At 35.7% G+C, this 21,044-nt stretch overlaps 2 protein-coding genes and 1 long non-coding RNA gene across 3 annotated transcripts; all 3 read left to right on the top strand.

Moving 5' to 3' along the window:
• Window positions 1-961: 961 nt before the first annotated feature.
• Window positions 962-7,528, top strand: LOC136811584 (lysine-specific demethylase RSBN1L-like). The gene is made up of 5 exons (XM_067068211.1): window positions 962-2,198; window positions 3,663-4,389; window positions 4,706-4,876; window positions 5,069-5,177; window positions 5,700-7,528. Exons 1-5 carry the CDS (start codon window positions 998-1,000, stop codon window positions 6,036-6,038), a joined length of 2,547 nt encoding a protein of 848 aa, XP_066924312.1. The 5' UTR covers window positions 962-997; the 3' UTR covers window positions 6,039-7,528.
• Window positions 7,529-8,150: 622 nt separating this feature from the next.
• LOC136811605 (uncharacterized) lies at window positions 8,151-12,671 on the top strand. The gene is made up of 2 exons (XR_010847250.1): window positions 8,151-8,623; window positions 12,480-12,671. It is a non-coding gene; the product is annotated as an uncharacterized lncRNA (long non-coding RNA).
• Window positions 12,672-16,547: 3,876 nt separating this feature from the next.
• On the top strand, window positions 16,548-20,988 carry LOC136811583 (short-chain dehydrogenase/reductase family 9C member 7-like). Its single transcript, XM_067068210.1, has 4 exons — window positions 16,548-17,094; window positions 18,503-18,688; window positions 19,745-19,984; window positions 20,561-20,988. Exons 1-4 carry the CDS (start codon window positions 16,746-16,748, stop codon window positions 20,980-20,982), a joined length of 1,197 nt encoding a protein of 398 aa, XP_066924311.1. The 5' UTR covers window positions 16,548-16,745; the 3' UTR covers window positions 20,983-20,988.
• The last annotated feature ends 56 nt before the right edge of the window (window positions 20,989-21,044 follow it).

The following is a 21,044-nucleotide window of genomic DNA, read 5'->3' as shown; positions in this document are numbered from 1 at the left end:
ATATATTTATATGTCTATTATATACATTTATGAAATATATAAAAAAAATATATCATAAAATCATAAAATCTGAAATTAAGAAATTTTACTTTAACTTTTTCCAAAACACCCAAAGTCCCACCTAAAGAAATTAACTCCCACCTTAACTTGCTTCTCCCACCTAAAACCTGGAAAACCCAAAATCCCACCTGAAATTTTTTGACCCAAATCAGCAAAACCCCCCCCCCCACTATTCTGGGGGGGGGTGCACACTATGTCATATTATGTGATAAATTCGCTATGCCATTTGGTGTGCCATTTGGTATACCATTTGCTGTGCCATTTTGGTATGCCATTTTGGGGCGCCAACTTATGTCGTAACCCGTTTGTTTTATTGTTTCGGAACCGTTATTGTTTATAAATTCAAAGTTATAAGTTATAAGTTCAAAGAAAAAGTGCCTGCAAGAAGAAGCAGCAACTGCACATTTGATTGCACATTTCGAGCCTTGCAAAGCAAAATAACATGTCACTAATTCTTGAACTTCATGAACTAGAATAGAAATACTTTACCTTCAACCTGAAAATTTTCGAAAAATACAGTACCTTGAATTTTGAAAAAGTCGGCTCCTACGTAGTTTACTAACGGACGGTTTTAAAAGTTGCCCAACGCGAGAATGAGATCCAAATCCAAATCGAGCTAGTAGTTTGTTAAAGTTAGGCTCGACTGCAGTTTCAGTTCGAAAATATGGCGTCATCTTTCGTTCGTCGATGCTAGTTCTACGGCAGACCAGAAAATGACAATCAAATATCTGACATATGTCGGAATTTTCGCTTTTGTAAATTAAAGACCTATAGACTTTCAAAGAGGATGCTAAAATCAGAGGAATTTGAAGCCGTCCGCAGAACCACCATCCAGTTTTATGGTCTTGAGAATACACTTGTCGGACGGCATAATATTCATTGAGAAATATATCGTATTTTTAACAGAAGGCGCGAGTCGTAGTACTCCAACAACAAGATGGCCGATGGAATGGATGGAAACAAACCAAACACAAAATCTGAACTCACGACTCAAAATCCTTTGTCAAACGGTGGTTTGAAAGAAGTAAGTTTATTTGATAAAAGAATGGAGTCTCCTAAGGTGGATGGGAAAGCAATGAACAAGCATTTAAACGTTAATACTGGCTATGAAATGAAGACAAATTTATCAAATAACATCAAACCAAAACAGAGGCTTATTCTTGACCCAAACTTCAGTCTGCTTAGACCAGTCGACCTTTCAATTACAAAGAAAATGAAAGTCAAGTCACCCATGAAGAAGGAACCCTATTTGAATAACAACCACAAGGAAAAACATTCTACGAATGGAAAAATCAAAGACAAACATAATGGCATTGAATTGAAGAAGAAACCACCAGTTTTAAGCCCAGATAAACTAATTGACAAACAAAGAGATAAATCTATTAAACACTCAAGTGTTTTTAACATGAAAAACTTTGTAATGAGCTCACCAAACTCACCTACAAAAGTAAAACACAAAGACAGAGACAAAGAAAAAGATGAAAAGGCTCACAAAAAGAAAAAACATAAACATCATCATCACGATAGTTTGAAACGAAAGGTGGATAGTGCACACCCCTCACCAGTCAAAAAGATTAAAAAGGATCCAGACAATTTACATTTGAAACACACTCAGGAACATTCACCAAAATCTGAGGAAATGTTAAAAGAATCAAAGAAAGACATTAAAAAAGAAGGAAAAGAAATAAAACAGGAAATTATTCCTATTAAAGCTAAATTACCTGAAGTTGCGAAGAACAGACCTGACAATTTAACACATAAAAATACAAAATTGACAAGACTTGAACCTTCAGAACATAAGATTCATAATCCAGATATTTCTGAAGGTCATTCTTTGAAAAAAGAAGAAAGTAAAAGTCTACAATCTCCTTTGAAGAAAGAAAACATTTTGATTGATGATACTTCGACAAAAAAATTCAAAACAAAAGAGGACAGTTTAGAGAAATCTAAAAATCAGATTGATGGCCTTGAGAAGACACATGATAATGAACAGAAAGTCAAAGCTGATCCAAAGAGTTTGAAACATAAAGCTGGAAGTTCTCACAAGGAACAGAATGAACAGAATATTCAAAATATGCCTGAGAAGACAAAACTCAAAATGGAAGAAAACCAAAAACCACAGGAACAGAAAAGTAAAGGTATAAATTCATTCAATCCTCAATGTTTTACTTTACTCTGGTACTTTCTTTTAGTGGCCTTTGAATGGTTTAAGATTACAGTTAAATATACGCAAAGTTTATTACACTGTCATTCTGACCAGAAATGGATGATCTTAACCTTTCAGAAGAGACTCTTGTTTATCAAAATTGACCTTGGACATTTAAAAGAGCTCTAAATAGCTCACCACTGAGTGTCTCAAAGGGACATACCACAAACCCAATTTAGAGAATAAGTATTTTAGTACACAATGTACTAAAATTCTTTGGGACATTTTGAGACAGAACACCCTTATTTGATCTCTTCAGGCAAATTTTGCGACCATTTTTCCTCAGAATACTGATTTTTGCACCATGAAATTCATATCTTGCATAAATTGATACTTTTTTAACGGCACAATTTTATGAATTAAATAAACAAGACATTTGACTGAATGAAAAAAATTCAAGTTAGGAAATGTATTTCACTATGCCTACTAAAATCTTTAGAATAAAAAAAGATGCATCATGGTTCAAGATTTTGTTCAGCTGTTACTCCTATACTTTCCAATATCTTGAATGGCTTGTTATCATACTGAATAATTTTCAATAAAAGGAAGGAAAAGTGACTTATTTTCAAAATTTCCTCAACTCTCTTGACAAACATTCCTTGTGTTGAAAATTAGACATTTATTGCCTTTGAATGATCTATTCTGAATTTTTAACTGGCAAAAACTAAATACAGTCCAAAATTTTGTCCCGTGCACAACGGCACAAAAGTCTTGATTTCTCTCTCTTCTTGCAGCAATATGCTTTTTCTTGACTTTACATGTACTGGCGATATGAGTGAAAACTTTTTGTCCCGTTTGTAACAAAGTGTCCTGTCCACAACATTTTTCTCAAGATTGGGGCTGCAACCATAAAAATTTATAACATTCCAAGGAAGGTTATTTAGTAAAGTTCACAAAAATGTGAAGTTCTTAGAAATTGCATTTGCCAAAGTTGAGTCATGAGTCCTCAAAAAGTGCATGTTGCGGACTGGACATATGATTTTTCTGCAATTCATCTCTTGAATTAAAAAATCTTATTCCAGTCTAAAATCGAAATTTGAGGGCAAATAATTTATCTTTTTGAAGTCCAAATCTGACCAAATGAAAAAAACTGCCAAACAGCTATAACTAATTTTCCTCTCAAAACTAACCTTGAGGTTGAGGAGGTTTGGTGGACACCAAAATTTCTTTAACCCTTCCCAAATGGCCATTTCATACTAAGGGTAATGACCCTCTAAAGCTTATTATAGAAACCGGTAAAACACTCAATTTAGGTTTTCCTGGGGTTTGTAGTAACTTCAACTTTGATGTTTTTTCACTGATGGGCAAACAGTACGATAATAACGAATTAGCCATTAGTGCATACAGCCATTAGTGCATACTTTTATGTCCAAATTCTTTTGATTTCATTTTATAGAAGCCCTTAGAAATGAGCGTCTCAAGAAAAAACGAAAGCATTACAAAGACATCCTAGAAAAGCACTTTGTCGATGTTGACTATTGTCTACGAAAGAAAGTTAGCCCTAACATGAAATATGGCAAATACATCCATACCTATGTTGATCCGAATGGTGGTGCTAAAGTATTACACTCTTATGCTGATGAGCTAACTCACGTTAAACCTGAATATTTACAAGACTTTGCCAAGGAATTTTTAGATGCAGTTTTCCAAGAAAGAATGGAAGGACAATCGAATTATTGTATGGGTATTGTACATAATGCCGCTCTTTGTTTACCTGAGCTGGTGAATTACTTCAATGAAGAATACCCAAATATGATTGTTAAAGTGGAAACGCTAGGAAAGAAATCAGATGTTTCTACATTGAAAATGGGTGATTATTTCGAAGCCATTGAGAGTAATTATGTTAATGGGACGTTTAGAGCTGGTGGTATGCTCAATATTAGTATGGTTGGAAAGGTTTCAGAAGAAACTGGTGGCTATTTCCCGGAATTGTTGGATAAAATGGAACAAGACCCGTTTTTGAATATGACTTTACCTTGGGGTGAGATGTCTATTCTGGACGGTTTTGATAGAAAGAAAAGTAACGATGGACCTATTATGTGGGTGCGACCTGGTGAACAGATGGTACCTTCTGTGGAAATGCCAAGATCACCAAGTGGTAAAGCCGGTGGTGGACGTAGAAAGTAAGTTTCTCTGTTCTAGTTTATTTTGCATATTGATAAATTAAGCAGTTAAAACCTTGTTGCTCTACTAAAATATGGGCAGGACTTTTCTATGAAGTTTCTTGAGAAAAAATAATGATTTATTTGTTTGGTGAGAAGAAAGAAAACGACAAAGAAAAGATAGATGGTCTGATTCAAGTTCGTGATTCTATATAAAATAACCTATAACCCCCTAATTCCAGTTATACCTGAAATTGCGCATGCCCATATCGAAATATTGCAGTGCTTTCAGATAAGAATACCTTTCTAGTTTAAATCCTTTTGAATCATGTTTTAGAACTGGTGTAAATGAGTTGAATCGACTACAATACCTTCCTCGAGCATCTGGACCACGAGAAACGCTAGCAGAAGATCGAACACGCTGTCACGCAGACCACGTAGATCACGGACTAGATCGTACGACCACTGCAGCAGTCGGAGTCCTGAAAGCTGTCCATATTGGTAAAAAGTAAGAATTCAAGCTTTTTTGAAAGAATGAAAGGAAGAGCTTAATTTACTTTTAAAACTTTTTAATTCCTAAGAAAGCAACTTGTTTGTTTCGAATACTTATTCCGATTCGACTTTTTGACATCACCTGATAATCTCTTTTACTAGTTTTTGTTTTTATTTGGAATTAAAGTGTGTCTATATTGTGTTTTAGACCTTGTATGAATCGTGATTGCAAAGACGTGATATGTTTCGATCCAGCCGACCATTTAGCTGTTGTTGAAAAGATGCAGTTAGATTTGCATGAACCTCCAATGTCGCAAGTATGTCAGAATATATAAGAATTATTTTTTAAAGGTGAACTGTTGCTGCTATAAAAAACGTAGTGCCTTAAATTTTTCATGGGACTCCTTTTCTATTTTCACGTTTTCTTTGGCCCTACTGTGAAAATTAAAAAAGTTGCGCCCTGGGATTCCATCAAAGTTTCATTTTCTAGCTTTCCTAGGTTCCTGGGTCCTAATTGGTTTGCTTTAAACGCTTAAAAGGATGTACATACCGATTGACGCAGAATTTCAAGTAGATTAAAAATACAATATAACTCGAGCATCCATTTCTGTACCAAAAATTTCGACTATTTGAAGTTGGGGATGTTTTTTATGTAAATATGTTTAAATAAACAAAAATACACCTCCAAGCGTCGCAAGAAGAACACTTTTTGAGTTTTAGGGGCGAAAAGAAACCTTTGATACTAGCGGTTTTTTTGTTTTGTTTTTTTTGTGTGTTTTTTTGGTCTAGTAGATATATCTATCTAGACTATTCATTATTTATTTGTTTATGTTTTTCAGTGCGTGCAATGGCTCGACGATGCTAAACTGAACCAGCTACGCCGTGAAGGGGTCCGGTACGCACGCATCAAACTACAAGACAACGATATTTATTTCATTCCGCGGAACGTTTGCCATCAATTCAAAACTGTATCGGCTTGCACCAGTGTTGCTTGGCATGTCCGGTTAAAAATCTATTATCCGCACTTATATCCGGACAACGAAACTGCGGAGAAAACTGAGGAGGATGGTGGAAAGGTGGACAGGGTGGCTGAAGTCGTTGGTAAAGATGGAACGTTGGTGAATGGTGAGTCAAAGCATACGAATGAACGAAAACATTCTGATTCTTCTGAAAGCTAGTTTTCGGCCTTTTCACTTCATGCTATATACACTTTTTTAACGCAATAGTTATTTCATGCTATTAAGTTTTGCATTTTCCGTCTATTTTCATCATTTTCGTATTTCACAATAATTCCTTCCTTTCGATAGTATAAAGGTTATGGTAACTTAGTAAAGAAAAGTAACACTGTTTCAAGGTCCTCACTGCAAATTTTGGTTAACGCTTACAAAATTGTCATCGATGTGATTTTCAATAAATATCAGTTTTACTCGGTCAAAATTCTTCAATCATCCAACACTATAACAACACATTATAAGATTGATATAAAAAGCTCTACACTGTCGCGATTTTCAAACTGATTTTAAAAGGAATCTGGCCTTGGATTAATTTTTTTATTCCTCCATTTTATTTTTTATTGAAGCAACATACATACATAAAATTAACAATATTTTATTTCACTTCACATTATATTATTATACCAGTTACCACAATTTTTACTTAAAGATATGTCTTGGACTTGCACTTTGCACTTCTTTTAAGATCATTTTAAAAGTTTTTCGCCTGCTGCGGCTTCTGGATTTTTTTAGGTGATCCTGACGAGAAAAGATGACACAACTCTGACAATGCTAGGCCTTTTCATGAATTATTCAACGAAAAACGCTTGCCTCATTTCGCACTTTGATACATGATTGATGAAACCAGTTGAATATTTTTTCTCGGCTGTTTATCCCTTCTTTAAAATCTTATATAAATTATATTTATGTATCATTATATATTACGAATATTAGTTTTGCCTAAAATGATATTATAACATTTCGATTTAGGGGGAAATTAATTTCTTGAAGAAAGTTTTTTTTGTAAATATTACGAGTAGTACCATAAAAGGATATTGACTGATGTAAATAAGATTTATTATTTGTTTAAATTAGTTTGTAGTTTGAGTTTTAAATGTTTATTTTTTATTTTTTAAACTATAAACCTTATCATGACTATGATTTTTGGGAATTATTATTTCTCTTTCCAAATAACGGACTCGGAATTCCGCACTATCCTGCATAAGATTTGCTAGTCAGCGAAAAGTAGCTTTATAAATCCGGAGCAGGTCAAGTAGTGAAATTTTGCCAAGTATCTTTATAACTATAAAAATTTCTCAAAAATTTCTTACTGTGAAGCAGTATGATTATGTGAACTTTACGCTAGACTGTAATCATCTTCTTTACTTTTACCTCTGAGACAGCAAAAAAGTACGTTTATCATTTGTTGTGCTAAATATTAATGAACTCTGTACGATTTGATACAAGAAAAATGCTTTGAAATATTATTTTGTCATGAGCGTCTTTTTGATGTTAAACCTTCACGATGCAGGGAATTGAAAACGCAAAGTTATCAGAGGTTCCTACTACGTTTTCAGATCTCTTGTATATAAGTATACATTTATATCTTAATGCTATTATTTTTCATCACTCTTTATTATTTTTGCGTGCAAGAATATATAAATCTTATATAGAAACTATTTTTGCGTTAAGTTTCTGTCTGACAGCCCTCCCCTGGTACTCAATTTGAAAATCGACAAAAATTAGGTTGGACAGATAAGTTTGATCGGATTGATAAAAGCTTTGTAGAATATCCTATAAATTTGAAAACGAAAAAGATTTTTCTACTCGACAAAAATTTATTATTATGCTATTTTTCTGAGACTTTGAACCTGTAAGTTATTTATAGCCCCTTAATTGCAATAAAGTTCATTTCGACCATTTTTAGCATTTGATCGCCCACTGGGACCTTTTCGGATTTTTGTACTTCTCCCATTCTAGCTAAATTTTTAGTGCAAATTTCAAAATCTCAGCAAACACTCCTTCAATTTAGACAAACAGGCTAAAAACTGTTCACTGGCTATGTCAAACTATCGATGGTCAAACAAATGATTGAGTTGAATTAACTTTTAAATTATCATTTTAGACATCTCGTCATCGTAGCAGAGCAGCTTTTTCAGGACACCTGGTCCATTGTTGGATGACTTTTTTCTCATTAAACATTAAACAACAACCTGTTCAGATCATTTAAAATTTGCTGTCCTTTAAATATTCATTACACTGAAGTTCTTTAAAAAGTTGGATAAGAAACTTCAAGCGTATAGCATGCAACGAAATCATCAAGAAGGAATTTGCTTGTATCAAATACTGAGAAGTTGATTACCAGAATGCTGTTTATTCTACTATTGCTGATTGTCAGCATTTTACCCGTTCACCAGGCAAGTCATATCGACTTTAACAAGCATCATTGTAACCGGATGGACACTAATAAGATATTCCATGGGAACTCAATAACCATCACAACTCCATCTTATCAAGCAGATAAACCAATCACCATAAACGTTGCATCTTGTCAGAATCTTCTCGACACTGTGGTGGGATTTCGTGCTCTTTTACTTGAAGCTCAAATTGTGAATACAGGACAAGAACAAAAACCTTTGAAATCGTTGTTAACATTCCGTTGGGAGCCATCTTTTGGTTTCTATGGAAATATGACTTTTCGAGTCACTGCGTTGTCAAGGGATCCACATCAAGTGTTTTCGTTAAAGCTGCATAACAACGCAAAATTGCAGGTAACAAAAGAAATTGTCTTTTTTCTTTTATCAGCTTTGGAGGACTTGAACACCCCTGTTCCACAGCCCCGGCCGAACTTTTTCCCTCAATGGGGATAAAAATTCCTATTGAAATCCTAATGGGGATAGAAATTGTATTGTTCCAAGGTTAAACAAGACGACTTAAAGTCGAAAATTTCGCATAATACTTGAACATCAACGACGAAGACGCATGAAACGTGACTCCTGCAGCATTATGCATTTTGAATGAAGCGCTACACGAGGTCATAGATACCCTGCTTTTTATGAAAAATCTTAATCCATTAAAAAAAGATTCCTTAAAAAATGCGACTAAAGAATTCCATTCTATAAAGCGTAAACAAAATCTTTCAATTCAGAGAACTGCAATACACACTTGAGAAAAATAATTTTAATTTTTTTTGAAAATGAAGAAGAAAAAATGAACTTTTCATTCTTTGGTGCCAGAAACCTCATTTTGTGCTTTGAAGAACTTGTGATAAAGACTTCATTCACTTGCGCAAAGTTTATATCAACTTCTTTCTATAAACAGTAGAATTTATCTAAAATTGAGAAAAATGGCTAGTCAGAAAAATCTGTTGTATACTACTTTCTGATATGAATGATGGCCCACCACCATCAAAATCATTTGACTTTTCCAGAAAAAAATTGAATATGGGGGGGGGGAGGATATAACATTTTTTGGAAATTTACCCCCCCTGGACATTGTGACTTTTGATCCCCCGGACAGCAGGTCTAACCCACCCCGCCCCAGACATCAGTTGAGTAGTTGAGCTCCAGCTTCTGAACTAAAAAATGGCAGGGTAAAAACTAGCCAACTTTAAGCTTTAAAGAAACAATACTCATTGAGATTAAACTTTGACTCCTTTATAACTGCTTTAAACGGCATCCCATTAAACAAACCCTCCCCAATCTCTTGATGTTTATCCCGTGAAAAAATAAAGGGGAAAGATTCCAGAAAAGTAACAAGATTCTTAGTGCAGAAATGGGAATCTTATACAAACAACTAAACGGTAGCATGATTCAAAATGAAAATGCTAATTAGCAAAATGTGTATCAAGATCGGTGAAGTTTGATTGAAGCTTGATTAGTTTGATTTATTACCTTGTTTCCATTCTTTTTACATTCCAACGGCTTATTTAGCAGACGCCCACGCTAAAGTTTAAAGAGCAAGCCAATAGACCTTTTTTCAAAGAGGCCACCCTGTTGAATAATTATGTAGTCCAGCAGAAAAACAATGATAAAACTTTGCATAACTATTACAATATGCATGATACAGTAATTATGCATGGCTCTATCATTGTTTTTATGGCTGGACTAAATAATTATTCAACAGGACGTCCTCTTTGAAAAAAGGTCTATATCTTTCATCCCATCAGGGAGGAAAATCTGGAACTTTTACTAACCAAACTCACCGAACACCAATCAAACTTCATTGGATAAAAAACTGTCATCATTAACGAGGGACCGCTGTACATTGTGCGGTGGTGTACGGTGGGGCTGGATCTAAATGTGATTTGTACGACGGTGAAAATAGGTTAATTTGAAATCTGCTGTATTATCTGTACACCCCACCTTACCTTACCTTACCTTAAATCACCGTACAATGACAATGTACGGCAGTGTCTATGCAGGGTCGTTTTGATTATACAAAAATGATTGGGCTCTTCCAGAAAAAAAGCGTCCATAGGGGGTGGAAGATATATTGTCCAGGGGTAATGAAAAAACCCTGAAAAACTGCCATGTCCATGGGGTGAATTTGCAATGTCCAGGGGTAAATTTTTGTGTCCAGGGGGTCGATTTGATGCTTGTCCAGGGGTAAAACACGTGTCCAGGGGGTGAAAAATCGAAATGTCCAGGGGTGAATCACTGAAAAAATAATATATCCTCCACCCCCCATGAACGGTTTTTTTCTGGAAGAGCCCATTGCTGAATTTCAATTGACATGATTTCTAAGAAATACTGTGAGATCGGGTAACTTGCATAAGCCCTCAAATGAATGACCCATTTGGTCATTAAAATACAAAGTTAAATCAAAATAAAAATGGTAGGCTAGAGCTGCAAGCGGAGCTGCGTAGTTCATTTGTTTTGAAATTTTGCTGCTTTGATTGGTCAGTCATTTGATGGCTGTGCAAGTTACCCTTCACTGAGATGCAAGTCACCCGACTTCACGGTACTTGCTAAAACTGACTGTTTGTCACAACTAGTTTCACTATTAACACATAACTATCTGGTGAAAAAAGGAAAAAAAGATCATACCTGTGCTGTTTGTAGTTTTGGTGAAGAATAGAAGAGAGGGTTAATAATGTTGTTGTTTGTCCAGTTTGTTGTGGAAAATTAACTCTTCTTGTACTGCTTACTGAGCATGATCAATTTATTGGTGCATTCACTAACTACACAAAATACTTAGTAGTAAACAAATATCAAACCTCTTTAAATACTCTACAAAAGACCAGAAAATATGATAAAAATTTATACAGCAGCAGCAAGTTTCAAAAGCATGTCTGATGTGCATAATCAAGCAGCCATTAAAAAAGGGTCGTGGATAGATTGTAAATGACTCTCCAGGATTTTTTCTACTTTCTCTATTTCCTATCTCCCATTCTATCCCCTCGTCTTTTCTATTTTCTGACTTTCTGAGACTTGCTTTCTGATGATTTCTACTAACTTTTCTATATTTCAAACTTTCTCCAAAAATCGACCCGACCGGGATTCGAACCCACCAAATGAAAGAATCTCTGATCAGAAACCCAGCGCGCTATCCGTTGAGCCACACTCGCACAGCAGAATACAAAATTTGTAAATACTTATAGAATGACAAAAAAGACGGGGGTAATGTTATTGTAATATGGGTAAAAGTACCCCTTTTTTAACCTGACTGAAATTCGAGCCGTTACTAGCAACCCTGCGGGGCCCAAGGCGCCGAGTATGCACCCGGCACAGTGACAAGCCGTTACTAGCAACCATGACCCTACCTAACTGATAATAACAGAACCCCCGTCTAAATGGAACCACCATACCCCCGTCTAAACATTTCCGCAGACTGAAAAAAATTTCGCCTTGGTAGTCATTTACAATATACCCGACACCATTAAAAAGTTTCACAATGATTGTTTACAAAGGCTTGGTTACACTTTTTGCACTAGCGTATTTTATTTATTAAGAAAAGCCCTGTTTTTTATCACTTTTTATCTTTGTGAGTGAGTCCACCTTTAGAATATTTGCCGTAGTACGCCCGCAGCCAAACGCCCACGCCATAATTTGCGCCCCAAAAAATGTCTCGCCAAAGCGAAATTAAAAATCCAGTGGGGATGGTTTTGAAGTGCAACTTTTAAACATTGAATTTCGAGTGGGGATGAAATCAAAGTCGATTTTCCACTAGAGCTGAAATTCCAGGGTATTCTCCCACCGGGGACGAAATTTTCGCTAAATTTTCCAGTGGGGCTGGGGTGTTAGCAGCGGGTGTGTGACACAGGGAAGTATTTGACTGTAGTATGAGCAGACTTCCCAGTAAGAGACTCTTCTTGATATTCGACAATGCTAGTCTTTATGTGTTTCATAGATTTAAAAATTTTTACATAATTCTTGATTCGATTTTGCTGGGGTGTTTTAAATATTATGTGTCTGTCGACAAAATTTGCAAAAACTAACTTGTGCGTGAACACTTATAAATGTAGAAACAAAACCGAAATACCCTTTTACTATATAACGGAATGTTCGCGTACGGTTCAGAGTTAATTTCTTTCTACTACTTATTTCTACTTCTTAAAAGTCTGGTTCTACTCTAAAAGTCTGTCTGTTGTTATACGTCAAAACTTATTGATTTTTCTTCGTCCAGGGGGATGTTAATCAAATTACGATCCAACAAGTCTGTTCCACAACTCATTCTTCCTCGTCCAATGCTTCTGGCAATCTCATCAAATCATCCAATCAATGGCTTTTGTTGATAGTGGCTTTGGTGACTCTTGGTACTGCAAGATTTTTTGCCGTAGTGTAGTAAATTATCACGTAAAGAAAGAAAACCTCAAATATTGAAATGTATGTTTTATCAATTCTTTGTTGTCTGTGCTATTCGAATCACGAACGAGAAGTATGTAAAAAAAAGTAAACGAATTTTTGAAATTTTGATCGAGAAACCTTGTGAATCAAGGGTTCTTTTTCCAGTTAAGTTTTATTATCACTGTTAAAGAAAGCGTGGTTAGACTGGATACGTTTTTCTTGGAAGAGAATCACTGCCCACCAAAAACAAGAATTCAACCCATTTCTACCTATTTTCATAGTGATGCGAGCATCTTAAGTTAAGGTATATCATCTTTTTTCTCGTTTGAAAAAGCTTGAATGATTCAATGATATCCACCTTCTTATAGCTGTATGGATTTTATAGGAGTAGGCTTACTTTGGGTAGGGAGAGCACAGCGTTCGAGTCAAAATGGAAAACTGGTAATATTTAGTTGAAAATATGTTGTCTTCAGTAAATTGCAGTGTGTGTGAGCTAGAGTGAGCTTCTACGTGAGCATCTTACCAGAAAAACAGGAAGGCTCTATATTGGCTTAATTAACAGCCGGCCACACTAGTTGTGTCTACTATATCAATAACAACCTGCCTAAATATTTTGATTGGTATTAATCCCATGCAAAGAAGAGATGAAATCAAATGATAATTAAAATGTGCTTTAGCTCGTCCGCAAAATATGAACCATGGAATTAATTACCCATGAAAACAACATAATCCATCATATGTTTTATGTAATCCGATTACGAAGCCTGTATTTTATGGTTTCTAGGGGTAACAATGTTATGAGTGGTAGTTTGTGCGTAGTACTTCGGATTAGTGTCTATAGACCTAGGTAACATTTGGGTCACGTCATCTAAGTAACCATATTACAGCCTGCAATGAACATCATTTTTTACCAGCCAGGATGAATATCGGAGATTGTGATCAATTCCCAACACCTCTGTTGTATCACACAGTTAGCCTAGAAATCTAATTTAGTTTGATTCAGGTACTAGGATAAATCTGATGGTAAGTTGTGACTGAATAAGTATTCCAAGGCAAACTTACAATCCGTAAATATAAAAAATCTTTAAAGCGCCAAAAACGCTATATTGCCATTAGCCGTGTGTAACTACGCTATCGCACACTCGCTTGGACCTTTGAAAATAATGGCTAAATTTCCTCCAGTGAGCACAATATCATGTCATGTCATGTTAATCCTATGGTAAAACTCACTGAACCCCTAATCTTAACCTGGTAAAACTCACTGAACCTTAATCTCAACCCTCATCCCTCTAAAATTCCATTCAGTTAAAAAATTGCACGCCAACTATTTTAGGTAAAATTCTTCTTCTGATACACCTTTACGACCGGAGCCGCGCGGTCTGGCGCCTGCCACCACTTAATTATTTAATTAAGATCCAATCCTTTTTTGACACATTTTTCTATTGTCTATATGTGCGAAAAAAGGACGGTTTTAGTGGGATAAAGCGGGCAAAAAGATGCCCGTGCGGCAATTGGCAGCTACGATCGAAAAGGTGTATTCCACACAATTTATTTACGATATGAAAAAACCACCATGTGGTAATATGCGAACCCGGAACGAATTCTTGTCTTTCCTGGAACCTCCCACAAAGATTTATGAAAGAACACATTTGTATCAGTTTAGGAACGATAATTAGTTTATTCCTCTTAGTAATGTATTTAAACTCTCGATAAAACCAGCCCCGGATATAACGAATTTGAATTCTTTCAGATTGTTACTTTATCAATGCCAAATGTTGAAGCAGGATTTTTTCCTTATAACATGCATAACAAGCTTGCACAGCTTCTGACCATTAAAATTGATTAATGACTAACAGATGATGATTAGCTTTCTTTCACGTGTTCAGATTTTTCGATAGTAACCACACCTTGGATGAATAGAAGTTTTAACTTCCGCAATTCATATGAGTCCACTCGTTGGAAATTATTGTGTTATGCAAATCTTCACTTCATTTGCTCTTGAAGAGTTTATATCTTTTTTGAGAAAACTAAGGCTGGTGATATTTTGACCTCTTTAGAAAGATAATCTTGAGTCGATTGAATTATTTTAAAATTTGAAAATGAAGAAGATAAGAAAAAGTAAGAATTTTTTCTACTTGACCAAACAATTTCATTCATTTTGTACTTTAACTAAAACACTAACTTCACTGATTTGATGTATCTTTCTATAGGATCACAAGCAACAGTCCTCCAATGGTTCAAATTTACTGAAAAACGGGCAATGAGAACCTGAAGCGGACCAGAAAGATTAGATAAAACTTTGAATTTGAATTAATTAAGCGAATTATATGAATTTCGGAAGTGCTGTTAGACATGCAAAAATCTCATAGCCATTTTCTTGTATGCATAACTATAAATACCTGAAACATTTTTCACGATTTAAAGAAAAGGCATGGTCAAAGGCATAATAGGATTTAGACTTGACTTTAGATGAGTGGGCAGAAGTTTTTGACAGTCACTTTGGGTGATTTTGATAGTCATTTTTGTTTAATTATTATAGCATTATTAAAACCTGTTTAAATCAAGGTCAAATTTTGTAAAGAATTAGAGATAGGTGGAATAATTTGAGGTAATATTCGTCATTTTTGTATACATCGAAAAAGATTAGTTCTAAGTTAGTTCTTTATACCTCGGTTGCACAAACCCCTGGCGGCCTGTAAGAATAGTCCTCCACGAGTTGATATATATCAACTTTTTTAAGGGGTGGCTCGAAATCGCTTTCGACTGTCCAAAATTCAAAAAATTGCAGCTTATCATGACGTTCATTCTATCACTTTGTGTTCTCACAATATAATTTGATTTAGAGAAATTGAAATTAGCACAATCTGATCTTTCAATTAAAATACCACAAATACTCGGTTATCCATTTTGTCAGATAATGCTTAATCATTCATTTAAAAAAAATACCGGCAGAAAAATATTTTCCATTTCTTTAGATATTGAAATAGTCCGCAATAATGTCACAATTTTACTATATTGGTCATGGTCACGTAACAAAAAACTTGGCAAAAACATCCAATATGGATATTTGCTGTGTAATTACCTTCTTACAACGAAGACTATGTAACTCCTATTCTGGGGGTATGTAAGTCCCGAGTAGGATCGGTAAGAACAAAATTGAAGTATCAGTCCCTTGTACCTTGTACCTTGTCTCTTTTTTAGTTGAAATTTTGGTAAAAATCATTAAATCTTTTAGGAATTTTAGTTTCCCGTTCGAATTAGGAATTTTAGTTTTCCAACGCGCCATGAATGTAATCGATAGCAAAATCTTGGAAGTAAGGCAAAATCGCGGCGAGGGGAAAAATGGATCAAATAAAGCTACTGGCATGCCCTTGCAAATCATGCTTCTTATGCAGATTAGTTGAGATATGCAAATCAGTTAAGAAAAAATGGGATTTTACCACACCACGAGATGAAATTCAAAATAACCAATGTTCATGCAGCATGAGGCTCTATACTGTAACAACTATTTACTGTACTGTAGTATAAAAATATGAAAAGTAAATAAAAATCATTTTGAAAAAATAATGGACAATATGTATGCGCTTGAAGAATTTGGAAGAACAAGGAAGTCATTATCGATTACAAATTTGTCAATAAGGATTAATGTAAGAAGGGATTTCGATGTCATCCAAACAAGAGATTTCCCTTCTTAAACAATAAAATTGCGTACAAATCATGCGTAGCTCATCAATATAACAATCGCGAGAGAGAAATAAAGAGAAATTATACACAGGAATGAATCACCGCGTATAATCCAATATCGATATCGTTTATCTATAGCGCGGTGTTTGAATACAAAAGCCATACAAGGCCAAGCGGAGGAGGTCAGGAACTATATAAATCTGAATTTTTACTTTCAAATCATAATCATTCATCAGATCATTCGTTTATCGATACATTGTACTTAAAATAGGGATCACTCTGTCAAATCACCGCAAGCTAAGCTCATCAGGCGATTTGATATTATACAGTAGAGAAAAGAAAAAATTTGATATATTCATTCAAAGCGATTAGAGAACTCAAAAAAAGATTTTTGCTTTGAATTTTTGGTGAAATTTTGAGAATGCTTAGTTGCTGTATTTCAGCGATACCGTTATGGACCGGCTTGGCATGCTTGATATACTATATCTTGGATGCTTTATGGAATTTTGTCCAGCCTAAACGTATTGGTGAAGACAACGAGGCTAAAACTATCTTGATCACAGGCTGTGACTCTGGATTTGGTTACCATACCGCTCTAGACTTGAGTTCAGCAAAATGTTACATATTAGCCGGTTGTCTTACAAAAGATGGCGCCTATAGGCTAGAGAGTGATAAGAAATTCAATGGTAAAGCATTTGTTATGGATGTCACGAAAAATGATGACATCACAGATGCAGTTAAATTAGTTGAAAAGGAGACTGAAAATAAAGGTACGGGTTTGTTTGTTATGTAAAACATGACATAAGTTTATTATTATCAAACATAAAGCCAAGTCGACCATTCAGTTATGCCTCTGCTATCAAAGAATCGGGCGGAGTTTTATTCTTTTCATCCTGGAGTAAAAAGTGTACGGTGGTACTATGTAGTTGAATTATATATTTAGGTCTGGGTTAACATTGTAGCAAAGGGCCGGCGATTTGCACAATTACTTCGCCGCTACGCAGCCTTTCGCAAGATATAGTTTTTTCTTATTCAAAATTTTTACTTTCGCGACTTCGGCGCAGCGGCAAAACCCAACGCGCAGCGCACCCTTTTGCATGACATAAACCTATTTATTCTTTAAAATGTCTACCTTCGCGGCTTCGGCGCAACGGCGAAACATATTACGCAGCGCAACCTTTCGCTTTGATTACACTTTCTTTTCTGACGACATTTGATCTGACGTCACTTTCATTCTCAGAAACTCTGTATGAGCTTCAGTTGCTGTTAACAAAGATTTGCGCTGCGCGATATGTTTCGCCGCTGCGCTGAATCCACGAAGGTCATTTCAGGACTAAAAATAACTCTTTATAAACGCGAAAGACTTGCGCTGCGCAATATCTTTCGCCGCAGCGCCGAAGCTGTGAAGGCCATTTCTGATGTAAAACTAATCATATAAAATGATATTTTAGCATGGATAATACTGCTTCGCGACTTCGGCGCAACGGCGAAATATATTGTGCAGCGCAAGTTTTTGCATGATTACACTTCCTGTGACAACATTTGAACTGGATATAAAATAAATCATAACATATGCGAAAGACTTGCGCTGCGCAATATGTTTCGCCGCTGCGCCGAAGCCGCGAAGGCTGTTCCAGACATAAAATAACTCATACCATATGTGAAAGACTCGCGTGGCGATATGTTTATTCGCTGCGCCGAAGCGCGAAGGCTGTTCCAGAATAAATAACTTATACCATATGCGAAAGACTCGCGCTGTGCAATATGTTTCGTCGCTGCGCCGAAGTCGCGAAGGCTGTTCCAAACATAAAATAACTTATACCATATGCGAAGTCACGAAAGCTGTTCCAGACATAAAATAACTTATACCATATGCGAAAGACTCGCGCTGCGCAACATCCTTCGCCGCTGCGCCGAAGTCGCGAAGGTCATTTCAGACTTAGAATAGCCCCCATCACACGCGAAAAGCTTGCACACGTAAAATATGTGCGCTAACTGCGTAAGCCACGCGCAGCGCCGAAGTAAGTGTGCAAATCGTCGCCCCACTCCATTGTAGTGAGAAGTATTAGTGACTTCCATTTGGTTTATAATAAAAGTTCAGAAATTAGCCTGCTCAACAGATAATGGGTGTCAGTATAAAGTGTTTTACTTGACAATTTTCTCTTTTTAACATTCTAGGGCTTTATGCGTTAATCAACAATGCTGGTATCATCCGGCCTTCACCCATCGAATGGCAAACCATTGAAGAGATGCGTCGCGTTATGGAGGTCAATTTTTGGGGAACAGTTCAAGTCACCAAAGCTTTTTTACCACTCTTAAAGAAGCATGGAAGTTCAAGAATTGTTAATATCTCAAGCATGGCTGGTAAGTTATGATGCAGTTTGAACATTATAAGACGATACACGTTTTTTTTTTTATAAGAACGTCAAAAATTTTCGAAGCCTTTGGATGTTCTTAGTTTTTTGGATTTGAAGCCTAAAAATGTTCTTAAAATGTTCTTATTTTCAGCATTTGTTGAGCATTTTGATGTAATTTCTTAAGAAAATGCATGTTTTTAAGTCTCCAAAGCCTTAGAATGTTCTTAGAATGTTCTTGAAATTTTGGGCCTCGAAGCCTCGAAGTTCTTATATAGTTTGTTCTTATATTAAAAAAACGTGTAGAAAAGCTGGTGTGTATTTTTTCGGAGTTTTAAACAATAACACTAATCCTCATTTGCACATTTTATTGTTTATTTAAACTATTGTCATTGGGTCACTGAAACAGGGGTGTTAAGTATAATTTTAATAATGACCGATCAAATAATTGATAAAGTTCAGAGCACGTTCTAGCACTTAACCGTTCTTCCTGGAATAAAGCTCCATATAACGAATTTGTTTTCATTTAATAAAAGATGTAGCTGATGTCATGCCAACAATTAATTTTCGATCATTTTTGTCATAATGACAAGTTTTCTATTTTCTAGACTGACTACTCAAAAAGATCTGCTAATTATCTTTAGCAGGATTAAATTAAAGTGATTAGAAGTGATCAGAAAGAAAGATATCCATGGATTTATTTTGTAAAACTGAGAATTAGCTCTAGAACGAAGTGTCTTCAAGCATTAAACATTGTCGAGTACCAGTGGAGGATATAACAACGTCTAAATTTCCATATGGAAAGTAATGATTCTGCTTTGACATCCCTTCTAAGTTTAGTTACGTTAAGTTTACGCTAAAACATAGATGTAACAAGGATATTCAACGCAAAATCTCGCTTTCCTTTTCACAATCATTGTGAACTTCAAAGTCCTATATACTGATTTATAAGTCCGAATCATCTGAATCTAATTTTAGCTTGAGAGCTAAATGACAAAGCCTTCATCCTTTAATGTCTATGATTGTTTACAATTATAGCGATTCTCATTTCATTAATTCTTTATAGGACGTGTTCTGCTTGGCTACAGTACATCATACTGTTTCAGTAAATACGCTGTCGAATCATTCTCAGATGGTTTACGATACGAAATGAAACCGTTCGGGATATCGGTTCACCTTATCGAACCCGGAATGTATAAAACGGATATTTTGAATCCGAAAACGATCACGAATGGATTGAAGAAGAATTGGGATGAAACTGATGAAGAAATGAAAGAAGAATACGGTGAACCATACTTCAATGAACGTAAGTGTAGTTTACTCTCCATATTTAGAGCCCCCGGGGGGTGCTTGGTAAAAATCAAAAGTCCTAAATTAGTCTCTCTAAGGGTTGCTTTTTCACACACTCGAATCAAAGAAGAGTGAAAAGTCAAGAAAGTTAGTAAACTTTTCGAAAGCAATGAAGACTTCTTTTGAAAATCGAAGAAACTTTTGTGAAAATGTCTCTCTGAGGGTAACCATTTTAGCAATTTTATATCGCTAAGAGTCAAAAATCAGTCCCTGAGTTCGAACCTCTGTAGCTGGAATCTCTCCTTAACTCGAATTTTCTCGTCCCTTTATTTATGCCTAATAAACCTTACTCAATATGGAAATTCATTTAAATCAAACAACTTTGTGTTTCCGTGTGGGTTCGAGTTATCACCACTCACTCCATGAAATACTATACACCCTTATTATCACGCTGGCAATAAAAATCTTCAATAGGAAAAGCAACCTCCTTAATCCCTGCATATAGTTCCACTTGTTATCGAATTTCCCTACAACCTTATAATCAAATCAAGATGTCAACATTGAAAAATCTCAATTCTTATATAATTTTCAGTGTCAAAACGTTATGAAGATTTAATCGAACAAATTGCATCACCGAAGTTTCATCAAGTCGTTTCTGCCATTCACAACGCCACACTTTCATATAACGCCAGGGCGCGTTATGTGATCGGGTTGGACGCCCATACTTTATGGATGGCGATTTCTACGTTTCCAACAGCTGTCGGCGATTGGATCAGTTCAAAAGTTGCCGCTCCTATAAAACCTGCTGTTGTTTTAAAACGAGAAAAACGTAAGAGCAAGCCTATGGAATGTAGCTTTTCCGAAGCGATCAATCTTAGTTTTACAAAACGATTTCGCAGGAAATTCCGTGTGTCCACTCTATATCCTAAGAATTGCAAAAAAAAAGCAAAAATTCGTGGACGAGGTTCCGAATATTATCATACAAGTCCCTTCGGCCTAAGCCCCCGGCGATGACAGAATGGAGATTCCCTTACATCACAATCCCTTTGAATCAGACCTCAAAGATTGTGGCTGGA

Source organism: Clytia hemisphaerica, unplaced genomic scaffold (assembly GCF_902728285.1).
Source record: "Clytia hemisphaerica strain Z4C2 unplaced genomic scaffold, Clytia hemisphaerica genome assembly, whole genome shotgun sequence".
NCBI classification, from domain to species: Eukaryota; Metazoa; Cnidaria; class Hydrozoa; order Leptothecata; family Clytiidae; genus Clytia; species Clytia hemisphaerica.
The sequence above is the reverse complement of the archived record's forward strand: the minus strand, read 5'-3'. Positions and strand labels throughout refer to the sequence as shown.

What these genes read in the sequence shown, in the direction of transcription:
- LOC136811584 (XM_067068211.1), top strand. Translation starts at nt 998, where the DNA reads ATGGCCGATGGAATGGATGGAAACAAACCAAACACAAAATCTGAACTC. An exon ending in GCTGTCCATATTGGTAAAAA is followed by an intron (nt 4,877 to 5,068) that starts GTAAGAATTCAA and finishes ATTGTGTTTTAG; the next exon opens with ACCTTGTATGAATCGTGATT. An exon ending in ATGAACCTCCAATGTCGCAA is followed by an intron (nt 5,178 to 5,699) that starts GTATGTCAGAAT and finishes TATGTTTTTCAG; the next exon opens with TGCGTGCAATGGCTCGACGA.
- LOC136811583 (XM_067068210.1), top strand. Translation starts at nt 16,746, where the DNA reads ATGCTTAGTTGCTGTATTTCAGCGATACCGTTATGGACCGGCTTGGCA. An exon ending in AAAGGAGACTGAAAATAAAG is followed by an intron (nt 17,095 to 18,502) that starts GTACGGGTTTGT and finishes TTAACATTCTAG; the next exon opens with GGCTTTATGCGTTAATCAAC. An exon ending in TAATATCTCAAGCATGGCTG is followed by an intron (nt 18,689 to 19,744) that starts GTAAGTTATGAT and finishes AATTCTTTATAG; the next exon opens with GACGTGTTCTGCTTGGCTAC.